We start from the raw sequence: 16,521 nt of genomic DNA on the forward strand, positions 1-16,521 counted from the left end.
CACTACCATGAGAGCATCTGTTGAATGACCAAAATGTGGACTGAATATTTTTACTGTAATTCTCAGTGTAAACGGGAAAACGCTTTTTTGCTGTGTGACGTTTTCTATTTTGATTTCCATACTATTTCTTACTTTCATTTTCATTGACAATGGTTTTCATTTAGTTTAATAGTTTGTCTAGTCCTGATTATTGCCATTTAGCCAAATAGTCCTGTTACAAGATATTACTTTGGCGCTTTTCATTGGAGTTTTACGGCTGGCGTGTATATATACGCAAAGAATATTCGTTAAAATGTCATTTTTTTGTTGTTGCAGATTCAGATTCACAAATTAAAACAAATATTTGCCTTGCTATCATGACAATGAACACGTGTGCAGAGATAGAATAATAATAATCATCATCATCCTACTCAAAACAAACGGTATTGGTCGCATACACATATTTAGCAGATGTTATCGCGGGTGCTCCAACAGTTCAGTAATACCTGACGATACAAAACAATAAACGCACATTTAAAAAAAAGAATAACCCAATTGTACAACTAATAACGCTATTATTAGCCTATGTCCCTTCTTCCTCTACTTCTTATTTTCTGGGGTGGGGTGGCTACTAGGCTTGTACTTGTAGGCCTAGTTAATATTAGGCAAACTACTTGTTGTGCATGGGTAAAAAAAAAAAGAGGCCACACGAACAATAAAGCTTACATGAGTCCTCCAATCCAGCCACCGAGCATCTCTGCTTCCCCCACTGGTACCTCGCAGTAGCTACAATCAGACCCTCGCCTATCCTACTGCCTCCAGAAACGGACCTGAGACCTCCCACTTCCAATAGCCCATACACTGGCGGCGATGGGAAGGGACTATAAACTTATGTGGAATAGCGTTCTAAAACGTGCCCCCTTCTTTGAGGCGGACCTCTCTTTTTGGGCCCCTCTCTCTCTCTCTCCCTCCCTCACCCTCATGGTCGAAGCTGCCTTTGATCTGCTCCATAACCAACCTACATAACAACAGGCACGTCATTTCCCCAGTGCGCGGAGGGGAGGGGAGTTTATTGAGGAAAGCTGATCAAAGTTTGGTCGCCTCCTGAGAGCTTCGACATAGCAGTCGCAGCAGACAGAGGGAAAGCAACATCCACGGAATTTTTTTGGGGGAAGCAATAGTTCAGACTCTCTTTCAGTCTCTCTCTCTCTGTCTCTCTCATTGCTCAAGCGACTGCCGGAATGGAACACCAGTTGCTGTGCTGTGAAGTGGAGACCATCCGGAGAGCTTACCAAGACTCGAATCTGCTCAACGACAGAGTTCTGCAGACTATGCTAAAAGCTGAAGACAATTATCTCCCCGCAACGAACTACTTCAAATGTGTACAGAAAGAGATTGTACCCTGCATGAGGAGAATTGTTTCTACATGGATGCTGGAGGTTTGTGCAAGAAACCCTTTCTAACAGATTCGTAAACATTCAATTATCTGAATCATGTCATTGGTCTATGCCCTTTGGAATGTAGGCAAAATACATTACTACCATGCAACTATAACGATTGCTTGTCCTGTGTTGTTCATGTCATGTGTTTATTACATTATTCACCCAGCGATCGCTTAAACTTTGGACTTAATTAGAGGTTGTCTGTGTGACTCATTGAGCCTTATTTTTACCTGACACATGCTGCAAATGACGCCACATTTCTTGGATTATATTCATGTGAACAAAATGTAACACTTTAGTATTATTACCTTCTTAATTAATTAATGTCAATGTACACGTACTGTATGCCGTCACTAGTGCCAGTATTCGCCCTCTTTGTTTTCTTGTGGTTTATAGCACTACTTTGTGGTTTAAAAAGTGTAATAACCATGTCACCGCTGTTTTCCATATAGTCACTGACCTCGGATGCATTTGAAACTTTGTTTCTATTGTTAAGTTGCCACTTGATAAAGCAAATTTAGCCTACATAATTGTTGTTAGAGTTGAAGCAACTGAACAATCAAAGTCGATTTGGGAGTTTCAAAGGGTCGCCTCTAAAATTGGTTAATGGCTTCGATCCCTTTTGAGAGAATGTAATAAAGGTGACCTATTATGTAAGACGACACATTGATTAACATTAACAGGGTAAAAATGTTTTCGTGATGTGGAAGATGATATTTAAAATGAATTGTTAAAGTTGCATGCTGTTTTGAGATGTGTGCGCATGCTGCTTGTCCAATTTCTAGTGGCTTACAAATATAGCTCATTTTGAACATTATTATTTTAGATATTCGGAATATGAACCTTCTGTCCGATGAAAGAAAAGCACAATAATGTTTACATGCCAATGTTACATTCTAAATCAATTTTGAAATATTTAAAAATATTTTTTGAAAATATGGCGAACTACAATATGGCTCTGCAAGCCATGCGTTTGCCTTGCAGAGATCAACCTTTGTGTCCACTAGCGAAATGTCTGTCAATTTTTATGTATTTATCCAAAACGCCTTAGATCTCCTTCACAGGCACATAATATCCATTTATATGCATGCGTGTATGACTCGTGTTATTGTTTGTTATTTTTGATAGTTTTGTAGCCTATGGAGATATAGGCCTTATAGACTGGATGTGTAGCCTATATAGACTGGATGTGTAGCCTAACTCGTTTTGCTTTTGATTCCAGGTCTGTGAGGAACAGAAATGCGAAGAGGAGGTTTTTCCCCTAGCTATGAATTTTTTAGACAGATATTTGTCTGTTGAACCCACGAAGAAGACTCGGCTACAGTTATTGGGCGCTACCTGCATGTTTCTGGCGTCTAAAATGAAGGAGACCATTCCTCTAACAGCTGAGAAGTTGTGCATATACACAGACAATTCCATCCGGACGGGCGAGTTGCTGGTAATTTGACTTCCACATCATGTTCTCATCAGTTATAACCAACACATGTAGATTATGTTTAGGAGGTATTGTAAAATGTTAGTATAGTGTTTTTGACATATTTGAACTATAATAAGAACTATAATTTCTTGTAAGTGGATTCTTTTCAGTTTAGCCAAAGTTAACTTTGGGAGATAAATCATTTTAAACGAGAAAATAACTGAAATTCTGTAACAAAATGTCTTAAACCTACTTCCCCTAACGTCAATGATTGTCATTGTCATGGCACCGGCACAGTGGCAGATCATAGGCCTGTGTGGAGCATGCCCACCCTCTAGTGGTGTGTTGGTTTCTTGAACCCTTGCAGGTGTCCTACTACATGTATTCTCTCTCTCTCTTCCTATCTCCTCTACAGCAAATGGAGCTACTGGTATTGAACAAACTGAAATGGGATCTAGCCTCAGTTACTCCACACGATTTCATAGACCACTTCCTCTCCAAGCTACCCATCCATCAGGACACCAAGCAAATCCTGTGCAAGCATGCCCAGACCTTTGTGGCTCTCTGTGCTACAGGTATGCATTGGAGTCCAACCACCAACCTGCCTGTTGTTACACTGCTGACTGCTCTTCTGTTGCTGTTTAATGCTGTTCACTTAGAAGGAGGTTGTAGTCCTACATGTCCCCTGGGTTTTAGATGTCCTGATGTGGATTACTACTGTGACGAGGGGTTCCAAAGGCAAGCGGTTGATGTTGATGTTTGTCAATGGCATGATAACTCCCATACTTGTGTAACAGTTATGCCGTTATCTTTTGCCCTGAACTTGATTTGAACCATTTGACTTGGCGTTTGGTGAAGTGAAGAGGTTTGATTTGGTGTAGACGGTTCTGGTAAATACATCACAAGCTGGACACATTCCAGAACAGTTGTGTTCGTTTGTGAACAGGCCCTGCGAAGCTGTCTTACATCTGAGCATCAGATGCTTCAGGAATATACTTTGACGTAGCTGCTGTTACACTAATTTCTACCTTTTGGACTAAGCTCTAGCATAAGCCTGCACAATAGAAGGTCTGGACCCAATAGCAGGCAGTTTTACTTAAGGTTACGTTGAAGAGATGTCTTGCTCTATAGGTTTCCAACCTGCATTGCTTTCCCTCAACAACATTTGATTTGTGTTAGAGTAAGCCCCTCTGTCTTGTGGTAGGTCAGGGGGAAGACTTAACTCAACGCGCTGTTTGAAGTTAGTGCTTAATTTAATGGATTGAATGGGCCTATTGGCCTAGGCCCTGCCCTGTTCTGTTGTGCACCCTTGGTGGCATGGAGATAAAAAGGTCCTGGCCTCTCTTTTGGTAGTGGAAGGGAAGGGAATTAAGAGTGACGCAATAAGGACACTTTTAACAAATGATCACTAGTTAATAGTTAACTCCAATTGTATGAAATAATAGACAAACAGAATAAGGTAGGGAGGAAGTGACAAGGGAGTGTGGGAAAGCATGTTGAAGATCCTGTATGTGCTTTTTTTGTGTTGAGTAATAGCTCTAAGGAAGGCACTTAACGAGTTCTGACCTGCTGCAACATTGTTGGTATCAGGGGTGTGTCTTAATATTCTTTGATACACCTTTGTGACATTAATTTACTTCCTTCATCTTGCCAGCATAGAAGAAATGTATCCCCTTTTATATCTTCCTTTTTTTCAGAGACTGTGGAGTCTCTTCCCTTATTTTTTTCCCTTAAGAGCAGCTGCTGGCTGGCATTCCTGCATTCATCTTGAGGGTTGCAAGCATTTATTTCCTTTCTCTTTTATAGGGAGGCTAGGATTGGGTAGATCTGGTGGGGATATGGGCCTGGATAATGGCTCTCTGGCTTGCCTTTATGCAAGTTCAATTAATCTCGCAGCGCTCTTCCTCAACCCTCCTCTCTAAGCTCTCTGTGGTGCAGGCCCTTGCAATGGGAGCTCACGCACAATGATGCCCCAGCCCCATACCCATTGGGTTGGGGGGTGTAAAGGGGGCTCGTCTCCTAGACTGAGAGGCCCCCTAATTAATATGGTCAAATGAATGGTCTGAGCCTGGTGATTAGACCTGTTGTTTCACACAATGTGCATCGTCTGAGGAGCCCCTCTCTGTGTGTGTGTGTGTGTGTGTGTGTGTGTGTGTGTGTGTGTGTGTGTGTGTGTGTGTGTGTGTGTGTGTGTGTGTGTGTGTGTGTGTGTGTGTGTGTGTTTGTGTGTTTGTGTGTGTGCGTGTGTGCACATGTGGTGCGTGTGTGAGCGCCCCTGCCTGGAGTAGATTTATTGTCTCTCTAAGCACTTGAAAAGAGGAAGTGAGACATGATCTTTCCAGAGAGGGGTCCAAGCCAAGCGAGTTGAAGAGTGATTTATTGCATACTGAGGCTGTCGAGAAGGGGAAAGGGGGTTTGGGCTTGAGGTGGAGGGGGGAGAAGAGGGTCTGGGGAGAATACATCTGCATTTCATGAGCTTGTCTCTTTCTCTCTGTGTGATTATCAAGCAGTTCTTGAGCTGAATAGATCATTTATCACCAACATCAGATTCCAGCAATATGTCTTACCTCTTATTTGATTATGTCATTTGTTGTATCTGCTCCTCCTTGCTCTTAACAAAGTTGTGTATGTATGCAAATTTGAGGATAGAGAGACGAGGATAGAGAGAGTAGGAGGGGAAGATGGCTATAGGAGTGTAATGGGGGAGGGCAGTATGACTGGGACCTACAGCATAGCTCCTCAGTAGCAGTCAGGGCATACTGCCACATGTCAGCATGGTACCTCTGTTCTGATGCTGTTGGATGCACAGTGTCTCTCTCCTCTCTGCCTTGGCATTATCTGGTTGTGCCACATTACGCTGCCCCATCCCCCGCGTCCCACCTCCTTTTTCTCAACCCTCTCTCCCTCCCCCACACCTCCGCCTCACCCCTCACTGCCAGGGTGTCATCTCTCTTTTGTTGTCGCACCCGTGTCAATGGCCTGAGCTGCGGCTCTGCAGCCAGTGAGCTGCCCCATGAACAAGGTTGCTGTGTGAATTATTTGTGGATCAAATGCCTTGCTTCAGGAATTTGACCTGTTGCCTCTCTCTCTCTCTCTTTCTCTCTTTTCCTTTTCTCTCCACCAGATGTCAAATTCATTGCCAACCCTCCGTCAATGATCGCAGCGGGCAGTGTGGCGGCTGCTGTCCAGGGGCTGAATCTGAAGAGCATGGACGATGCACTGTCATCCCAGCAACTCACTGACTTCCTGTCTCAAGTCATCAGAAGTGACCCGGTATGTAAGGACAACCAAGTCTCATGCAAACATTTTTGAAATTAAACATATAGCTTAGAAATGTGACTAGAGAGCCTAATATAGTAAACGTGCAACCATTCTGCCTAGCTTTGCAATGGAATGGATGGCCGTCTTTTATCTTCCACAGATTTCCAGCCTTTTATTGATCGGATTGCTTCCACTGTGTGGTAACTCGTGGGGGAGAGGGGGTGACAGTAGAACAAGAGAGGAGTAGTCCTGAGCATTAACCCGAAGTATCAGTAACCCGGGTCTCCCACGGGAGCAACCAACGTCTTAGACCATTAGAGCAAGAGGATATTCCCTCTTGGGCCAAGGGCAGACACTGGTTTTGAAGTTCGTAGGCAGGGTTACCTCATCATGCGACCATGACTGACTCATGTCTGCTATACCTGCTATGTAAAAGAGGCCAGAAGAATGCGTTATTGAGAAGGATCGAGAGCAGTTACTTCGCATGGTATCTCTACCTGAAAGTACATGATCTAAGTGATTGTTAGATGGTATTCAGCATTTATAAAAGTGTGCCTTATTTACTTTGAACTACTAAAATAGTGATTTTTGTAAGACAGCATGCATGGGCAGCAGCTCTATAGAGATGAGATGATGACTTGGAATGAAGTAGTAAAGTCATCAAATAAAACAAGTGTAATAAACACAACAACTGAAATATTTTGTTAAGGTAAAGTCATGTGAATAAATTATGGTTAATAAGTGATATAATGGGAAATCACTACCATCATGGGATATTTTATAAAAAATATTCTGTGTTGTTACAGCATTCAACTCCCATAATGCATGTTGCATTTAATGTTTTAAAAAAAAATAAGCGAAACCGGAGTCAAATGTTTTATTTTTTTTAATAATCAAACCGAACCCGAACTGACCTCAAAAAGTACTAATCACTCAGCACTAGAGAGAGAGAGAGAGAGAGAGAGAGAGAGAGAGAGAGAGGATGTAGAGCAGCAGGTAGCCAGGCCATAAACCCTGTCTCTGAATAGGTCAGGAAATGAGAGGCGAGCGAACAGTCCCTCACTCCAGTGCAGTCGACGACAACGTGCAAAGGTTCTCGCTCGTTGTCCCCTTTGTCATTGATGCAGGAGGCCAGGCTCTTGTGGAGTCCAAAAGGAAAGGGTGAAGAAAAAAGAAATAAAAAAAGAAAGAGGCACCATGAATAAATGCACTTTCCTTGCAACTACAAAGTCAGTTGTGTATATTTGCATAACAAACACAGGGCACAACTCAGTCCTAATGTCATATTTTAGTACATACAGTGGCTTGTGAAAGTATTCACCCCCTTTGGCATTTTTCCTATTTTGTTGTCTTACAACTGGGGGTTTGTATCATTTGATTTACACAACATCCCTACCACTTTGAAGATACAAAATATTTTTTCTTGTGAAACAAACAAGAAATAAGACAAAAAAACGAACTATTCACCCCCCTAAAGTCAATACTTTGTAGAGCAACCTTTTGCAGCAATTACAGCTGCAAGTCTCTTGGGGTATGTCTCTATAAGCTTGGCACATCTAGCCACTGGGATTTTTGGCCATTCAAGGCAAAACTGCTCCAGCTCCTTCAAGTTGGATGGGCTCTGCTGGTGTACAGCAATCTTTAAGTCATACCACAGATTCTCAATTGGATTGAGGTTTGGGCTTAGACTAGGCCATTCCAAACCATTTAAATGTTTCCCCTTAAACCACTCAAGTCTTGCTTTAGCAGTATGCTTAGAGTCATTGTCCTGCTGGAAGGTGAACCTCTGTCCCAGTCTCAAATCTCTGGAAGACTGAAACAGGTTTCCCTCAAGAATTTCACTGTATTTAGCGCCATACATCATTCCTTCAATTCTGACCAGTTTCCCAGTCCCTGCTGATGAAAAACATCCCCACAGCATGATGCTGCCACCACCGTGCTTCGCGGGGTGATGAGAGGTGTTGGGTTTGCGCCAGACATAGCGTTTTCCTTGATGGCCAAAAAGCTCAATTTTAGTCTTATCTAACCAGAGTACCTTCTTCCATATGTTTTGGGAGTCTCCCACATGCCTTTTGGTGAACCCCAAACATGTTTGCTTATTTTTTTCTTTCAGCAATGGCTTTTTTCTGGCCACTCTTCCGTACAGCCCAGCTCTGTGGAGTGTATGGCTTAAAGTGGTCCTATGGACATGCAGCTCATTCAGGGTTCTCTTTGGTCTCTTTGTTGTCTCTCTGATTAATGCCCTCCTTGCCTGGTCTGTGAGTTTTGGTGGGCGGCCCTCTCTTGGCAGGTTTGTTGTGGTGCCATATTCTTTCCATTTATTAATACTGGATTTAATGGTGCTCTATGGGATGTTAAAAGTTTCTGATATTTTTTTATAACCCAACCCTGATCTGTACTTCTCCACAACTTTGTCCCTGACCTGTTTGGAGAGATCCTTGGTCTTCATGGTGCCGCTTTCTTGGTGGTGCCCCTTGCTAAGTGGTGTTGCAGACTCTGGGGCCTTTCAGAATAGGTGTATATATACTGAGATCATGTGACAGATCATGTGACAATTAAATAAAGTCCACCTGTGTGCAATATAATTAATTATGTGACTTCTGAAGGTTATTGGTTGCATCAGATCTTATTTAGGGGCTTCATAACAAAGGGGATGAATAATTTTGCAAGGCACTGTAATCTCATTATTTCAAAGGAATGTCAAAAATTATTATTAGTATCATTATTATTATTATACTGAACAGAAATATAAATGCAACATGCAGCAATTTCAAAGGTTTTACTGAGTTACAGTTCGTATGAGGAAATCAGTCAATTGAAATAAATTCATTTGGCCCTAATCTATGGATTTCACATTACTGGGAATACAGATATGCATCTGTTAGTTACAGATACCTTAAAAAAATGGAACTCAGGATCTTGTCAAAGTACTTCTGTGCATTCAAATTGTCATCGATAATATGCAATTGTGTTCGTTGTCTATAGCTTATGCCTGCCCATACCATAACCCCACCCACCACCATGGGGCACTCTGTTCACAACATTGACATCAACAAGCCGCTCGCCCATACAACGCCATACACATGGTCTGCGGTTGTGAGGCCGGGTGGACATACTGCCAAATTCTCTAAAACAACATTGGAGGCGGCTTATGGTAGAGAAATGAACATTCAATTCTCTGGCAACAGCTCTAATGGACATTCCTGACATTCAGCATGCCAATTGCACGCTCCCTCAAAACTTCAGACATCTGTGGCATTGTGTTTTGTGACAAAGTTTCACAGTTTAGAGTGACCTTTTATGGTTCCCAACACAAGGGTGTGTGTAATGATCACGCTGTTTAATCAGCTTCTTGATATGCCACACCTGTCAGGTGGATGGATTATCTTGGCAAAGGAAAAATACTCACTGACAGGGATGTAAACAAATTTGTGCACAACATTTGAGAGAAATAAGCTTTTTGTGCGTACGGAACATTTGGGGGATCTTTTATTTCAGCTCAAGAAACATGGGACCAACAATTCACATCTTGTGTTTATATTTTTGTTCAGTGTATTGTTATTATTTGAATCAAAGGGTAATATCTAAGTATTGTATAGTAATAGAATAACTTCTGAAACCTTCCTCACCCACTGCTCTAGTTTCTCCAGGTCTCTTTGATCCAGGTAATAAGAACCGTAATCATTAGAATGATGTCCCTGGGGCTCTCCTTCCACCACCTGACTGAGGGTCTGCCCCTCTCATCCTTCGCCCAATGAATTGCTTTTGCTCCTATTGTTTTGGGTCCAGGAATTGGTGCTAGCAGATTGGGTTTCCAGTCTTTCTGGATGTATTCTCTTCCACCTAATCCTCACACAGTCACAGCCCTTCCCACTAGAGTGCAACTCTGCCTCTGTGGTTCTGTGTGTTGTCACCACTCCTTAAAGCCTACACAGTATACCATCGGTACCATGGTCATACCATTCTAATACTGCGTATGTTTTCAGATTGTTCCGATTGTTTGAGATTTATTTTAGAAGGCAGGCAAAAAAGCCACCTGTTAGACAAATGTCCATGACTGTAAGTGGTGCTTGTTGCTGAGAGACGATCCAACACCAGTCCTTATGTCATCACTAACAATGCCTCTCTCTCCCCCCTCTGCAGGATTGTCTACGGGCGTGTCAAGAACAGATCGAGTCCTTATTGGAGACCAGTCTCCGTCAGGCACAGCAACACACTGTTTCCACGGACACCAAGAGCATGGATGAGGAGGTCGACCTGTCGTGCACGCCAACGGACGTTAGAGATGTGAACATCTGAGTTGGACAGTCTTTTCTGGTGCTCACTAAGCAGTAGCCATGGATGGGGGTTAGGGCTTCGGGGAGAGAAGAGAACGCGCTGATTGACACTGTCTCAGCAGCACCGCTCCCGCTGACTGCGCTCTCACCTACTCACACACCTGTGCTCGCAGCATAGGGTCTGGCCTGAACGTCCTGTCTGGCTCCTAACAGGTGTTGTAAGGGATCAGCCAGGGCTTCATGCGTACACTTGCTCTCTGTCCCCTCACTGGTTTGAGGCAGCATCAATTGGGCATGGTTCCCATTATGTATTTTAGACAAAACAAACTTGAATAAGAAAAAAAAGAAATGTAGTGCTGTATGTACAACAGAATAGTCAACTAGAGAATAATGAACTAGGTATTTTTTTGTTGTTTGGACAGATTGAGCATAATACACCTGCAATTTCTCACATAAAAAGCTAGTCCTGAGTTGTTTGATGACATAGGCGTTTTATGGTATGGTAAACCCATTTCTAATGTGTGTGTGGGGGGGGGGGGGTTCCTGGTTAGTTTGGTGTGGCCATGCTTGCCTCAACATTTAACCAACTTTGAGATATTGTTTTGAAAATCAGTCTTCTAATCTCCTCTTTTTTTATGGAGAACGTAACCATACAATGTTCATTTGTTTAGCATACTTAGGGCTCTATTCAATCCATATCGCGGAAGTTCCGCGTTACGACATGATTGAAATTTAAAGGCAATGTTCCGGCGTCAGAAGAGACTGCATTAACTGTAAACTCTGCGTATGTCGGCTTAATCGGAAATTACCTTTGCATTTTCGACCGCTCAATCTGTAACGCTTCAGCGATACTAATTGAATAGAGCCCTTATTCAATTGTCATCAGAGGTCTGTGGATTACCTAGGCTTCTGTCCTAACTGCTAACACACTGCTTTCCGGAGACAGCAAGCTAACCAGCGAAGTACAGCTACTTCAAAATATCTGCACGAAGTCTAGATCATATTATACTGAATGCTTGCAACATTGCATTCTGCTACAGAATGATTAGCTAGCTGTCCTGTAGGTTCTCTCTATGTTAAGCTAACGTAGTCCACAGTCTTTATCGAATTGTAAGTCTGTTTTACTATCTAAAAACCATTCCATCAAAAAAGCACTTTGGGTCAATAACTCCTTACTGCCTATTTTGAGAAGAACCATATGGGACATGACTAAACGTAATGGAATGGTTTGGGAACAACGTCAGCCTCTGGGATGAAGAGTGTTTCAAAACATGGTGTTATGTGGGAATGGCAGGACATATTAGGATGTTTTGGGCAAATCTAATCTATTTGTCTAGCTAAAATACCTGAACCCCATCTTTCTGACATCTTAGTAGTAAAGACAGTGATAAATGGTGGTCCCATCCACGCAAGAAGGCACCTATCTACCTATTCTCCTCATGACAGTTACTTTTCTAACTGCTTGAATTGCATCTGAGGCTTGTAATTTATAGTTACACTAAGAACTATTTATTGCAGAATATTCTCTTTTCAAGGCCAGTGTGGATCATGATGACAGAAAGCTATTTCATATGTGTAAATATTTCAAACCATTCAATTCAGAATTGCAATTGCATTTTTTACAAATATGTGTAATTTCATCCAATCAAAATACAACATTTTGGCTCTACTTTGAAAGGCATGTGAAGTAAAAGTACACTCAAAGTATTACTTTGAAATCATTGCATTGGCTTAGTGTACTGAATGTTAAGGAAAAACTAGAATTCAAAAGAGAATGTCTCAAATCTTCCCTTGTCATCAAATGAAAATTGAAAAGGCTTTTAAATAATTTTGCACAAATTCAAAGATGTCTTTTGCGTATTGTTGAAGCTGGAAGAAATAACTGAAGTTGCTATGGGGTTGCGAGGGGAGTGATGGGGGACATAAGGTATGTGGGCAAACGGTTTGATTGTACAGTGACAGAATTTTTTTTTTAACACTCCTAACAACAAGCTGCTATGGAGGAATATTCCCAGCAAAGTTTCATGACTTTAATTGAAATGAAAATGAAAAGAAAAACAATCCTTTTTTTCTCAAAGTGTTTGCTGCTATTTTGTGGATATTTGTATTAGTTAAATGTCAATATACTGCCATGTAATAGAATTTCTCATAGACAATTATGATATTATTGACATTGTCATTTGTAGTGTATTGGTATGTGATCAGTTTTTTTTTTACTATGTTTTATGATTTCTGCTCTATTCCAAAAAAGAAAAAAAGAAAACGTAAAAAATAGAGCTCCTGTTTCCTTCACTATACCTCATGCTATAGACAAAAATGTCTGATTATTTCGTCTGAGTTTTACTTTAATTCTGACTGTATCTTTTTTTATTTGTCTGTCCATTTTGAAAATTTGAATACTATTATCCAAATGGGTCCTTCAGGGAGCTAGTAGAAAGCATTGATTGAACCTGGTGACATAACAACCAACCTGATGTTAGAAAGTTGTTATAACTAGTTTAAAACACCTTTATAACTCCTTTTTAAGCTGTTTCATTAAAAGAGACTATCCCCCATTAGGCCGTTGATGGCCCTTCTATATATATATATATATATTTATAAAGCTTTTGTACAAATTGAAAACAGATTTTTGTAAATGGCATGTTTACCTATTAAGCCATAGGTTGTTTTCTGATAGCGATTTAACACCATTTTGATAAAAAATGTACCTCATGTCATCAGCTCCAAACGACCAGAGACATGATGTTATCAATCATGTGTTTTTGCTGCACAATAATAAAAAAATAAAAAATAAATAACCCTAAAGACTACTGCATCTTTTCTCTTCATGGTATGTTAGAGTGTTCCATACGGAGGCAATATTGTTGGTTTTGCCTCAACCTAAGTAAATACTTTTCTGGTCTTTGTGACCAAAGTAAAGTAAATACATCTGCTTGGATATGAAGCTGCTATCCAGGTCCTAGTCACTTTGATTCCTACCTAGTGGGGAAAATTTGCTGAAAAGACATCAGGTTGCGTATGCATGCGCGTGTGTGTATGTAAGGGGGGTGGGGGGTAAGAGACAGGGAGAATTGAGAGAAAGGAGCGAGAGAGGAGAGGGACATAGTACATTCTATTTTGTTATGCATGGAATGCTTTTGAAGGGAGAATTCTGTATAGAGGAATAGAAAGGCCGAAACCCTAATCCTTTCCCACATGCAAGGACCTCACCAGGATCGGGATTTTGGGGCTTTAGCCCCGAATGATTTGTGGTCAGCCCTGAATCTTTTGCGCTGCTGCGATGGTGTAAAAATAATTTAGTCAGCTGAATGCACCGCTTAGTTCATAGAGCCGTGGTTACGTGAAACTCACAAAGTCATCCAACCGTTATAATACATGTAAAGCAATTGCTGTGTGTTCTCAAATACATGATCATTTCAGCACTGTTTTCATTGGGACAGCGCCATTGCGCCAGTGACATGAAGTGAGGTTGGTGTCTGGGTAAGCACAGGCTATTATCAAAGCCAGATTTACTGACAAATAAAGCTTGATGAAGCCCATGTTCACCATACAACAGATTGCGCCAACAACCAGAGTGAAATAGGCTATTAATAACCGAAATTGACTTCTTTTTTTTTACCAAATGAAAATACCATTGTAGCCAAGATACACAAACCTTTAATGTTTGGCATATTTAATATCATCTGACAAAATTACACACTGCTCAGCTCAGACATGTAGACTGATGTAGCGTCCACAATGACATGCAAATACACAGGACATTGATAATCATTGTTAGACAGATTGATACACACTAAGTATAGAAAACATTTCCATGACATAGACTGACCAGGTGAATCCAGGTGAAAGCTATGATCCCTTATTGATGTCAATTGTTAAATCCACTTCAATCAGTGTAGATGAAGGGGAGGATACAGGTTAAAGGAGGAGTTTTAAGCCTTGAGACAATTGACAGATGGATTGTGTATGTGTGCCATTTAGAGGGTGCATGGGCAAGACAAAAAATGTAAGAACCTTTTATTGGGGTATGGTAGTAGGGGGTATGGTAGTAGGAGCTAGGTGCACTGTTTTTTGTTGGGTTTTTCACACTCCGCAGAATACCACCCTCCACTACTGGCTTGCCTCTGAAGCTAAGCAGAGTTGGTCCTGGTTGGCCCCTTGATGGGAGACCAGATGCTGCTGGAGAGGTGTTGGAGGACCAGTAGGAGGCAACTAGGGCAGTGATTGGGGACATTTCCCTGTGTAGGGTGTCCTCTTTCATATGGGACATTAAATGGTTGTCTTGACTTATCGTAGGAATGTTAAGGCTGGTGTCCTGGCTAAATTCCCAATCTGGCCTTCATACCATCATGGCCACCTGATCATCCCCAGCTTCCAACTAGCTCATTCATCTCCCCTGTAACTATTCCCCAGGTTGATGCTGTAATTGAGAATGTGTTCTCAGTCAACTTACCTGGTAAAAAAGTGTTAAATATATTTTACAAAAAATTAAGTATCAAGAATGTTCCACCACCCAAAGGACATCCAGCCAACTTGACCCAACTGTGGGAAGCATTGAAGTCAATATGGGCCAGCATCCCTGTGGAACGCTTTTGCAAACTTGTAGAGTCCAGACCCTGACAAATTGAGGCTGTTCTGAGAGCAAAAAGGGGGGCGGGGGGATCATTTTACAGCCAACCATGTTATTTGAGGTGAACAGAGAATGAAAGGCTACATACCTTTGAAATATCTCCTGTGCAGGTCTTTCAGTGCTTGGCGAATCCATCACAACAGCATATGCACTCCCATCAGTGATAGAGCAAGTATAAATTCTGTCAGTCGACTTGGAAAATTGTTGGAGGTGCAATAGAGTCCATTTGTCACTCAGGTTGTTTTTGCACAGTTCAATGGATGTGAGCACAATATTATGTAAACATGCCCACATTTGCACAGCGTACCCCAGGCAACATGTTAAGGCAATATGCAAAAACATTAACCTCTCTAGGGTAGGTGGCACCAAATCATCCCACCTACGTAACAGCCAGTGTAATCCTGTGGCGCGTTATTCAAAAACCTCAAAAATGCAAAAACTTAAATTTTTCAAACATATGACTATTTTACACAATTTTAAAGACAAGACTCTCATTAATCTAACCACACTGTCCGATTTCAAAAAGGCTTTACAACGAAAGCAAAACATTAGATTATGTCAGCAGAGTACCCAGCCAGAAATAATCAGACACCCATTTTTCAAGCTAGCATATAATGTCACATAAACCCAAACCACAGCTAAATGCAGCACTAACCTTTGATGATCTTCATCAGATGACAACCCTAGGACATTATGTTATACAATACATGCATGTTTTGTTCAATCAAGTTCATATTTATATCAAAAACCAGCTTTTTACACTAGCATGTGACTAGCATTCCCACCGAACACTGCCGGTGAATTTACTAAATTACTCACGATAAACGTTCACAAAAAGCATAACAATTATTTTAAGAATTATAGATACAGAACTCCTCTATGCACTCGATATGTCCGATTTTAAAATAGCTTTTCGGTGAAAGCACATTTTGCAATATTCTCAGTAGATAGCCCGGCATCACAGGGCTAGCTATTTAGACACCCAGCAAGTTTAGCACTCAGCAAAGTCACATTTACTATAAGAAAAATGTTATTACCTTTGCTGTCTTCGTCAGAATGCACTCCCAGGACTTCTACTTCAATAACAAATGTTGGTTTGGTTCAAAATAATCCATAGTTATATCCAAAAAGCGGCGTTTTGTTCGTGCGTTCAAGACACTATCCGAAAGGGTAAATAAGGGTGACGAGCATGGCGCAATTCGTGACAAAAGATTTCTAAATATTCCATTACCGTACTTCGAAGCATGTCAACCACTGTTTAAAATAAATTTTTATGCCATTTTTCTCATAAAAAAGCGATAATATTCCGACCGGGAATCTGCGTTTAGGTAAACAGACGAAAGAAAATAAAGCATTCGGTCGACTCGGGCACGCGCCTAAGCCCATAGTACTCTGATCGGCCACTTGCCAAAAGCGATAAAGTGTTTCAGCCAGAGCCTGCCTCGATATCGTTCAGCTTTTTCCCGGGCTCTGAGAGTCTATGGGAGCCGTAGGAAGTGTCACGTTAGAGCAAAG

At 41.4% G+C, this 16,521-nt stretch overlaps 1 protein-coding gene across 1 annotated transcript; it reads left to right on the plus strand.

The window, feature by feature from the left end:
- The first annotated feature begins 1,110 nt into the window (after window positions 1–1,110).
- ccnd1 (cyclin D1) lies at window positions 1,111–13,171 on the plus strand. The gene is given in 5 exon segments (NM_001165391.1): window positions 1,111–1,418; window positions 2,644–2,859; window positions 3,254–3,413; window positions 5,963–6,111; window positions 10,243–13,171. Coding segments are annotated over 5 exon segments (879 nt in total). The 5' UTR covers window positions 1,111–1,220; the 3' UTR covers window positions 10,399–13,171.
- Window positions 13,172–16,521: the final 3,350 nt, after the last annotated feature.

This window comes from Salmo salar, chromosome 16, assembly GCF_965601325.2.
Source record: "Salmo salar chromosome 16, fSalSal1, whole genome shotgun sequence".
NCBI lineage: Eukaryota > Metazoa > Chordata > Actinopteri > Salmoniformes > Salmonidae > Salmo > Salmo salar.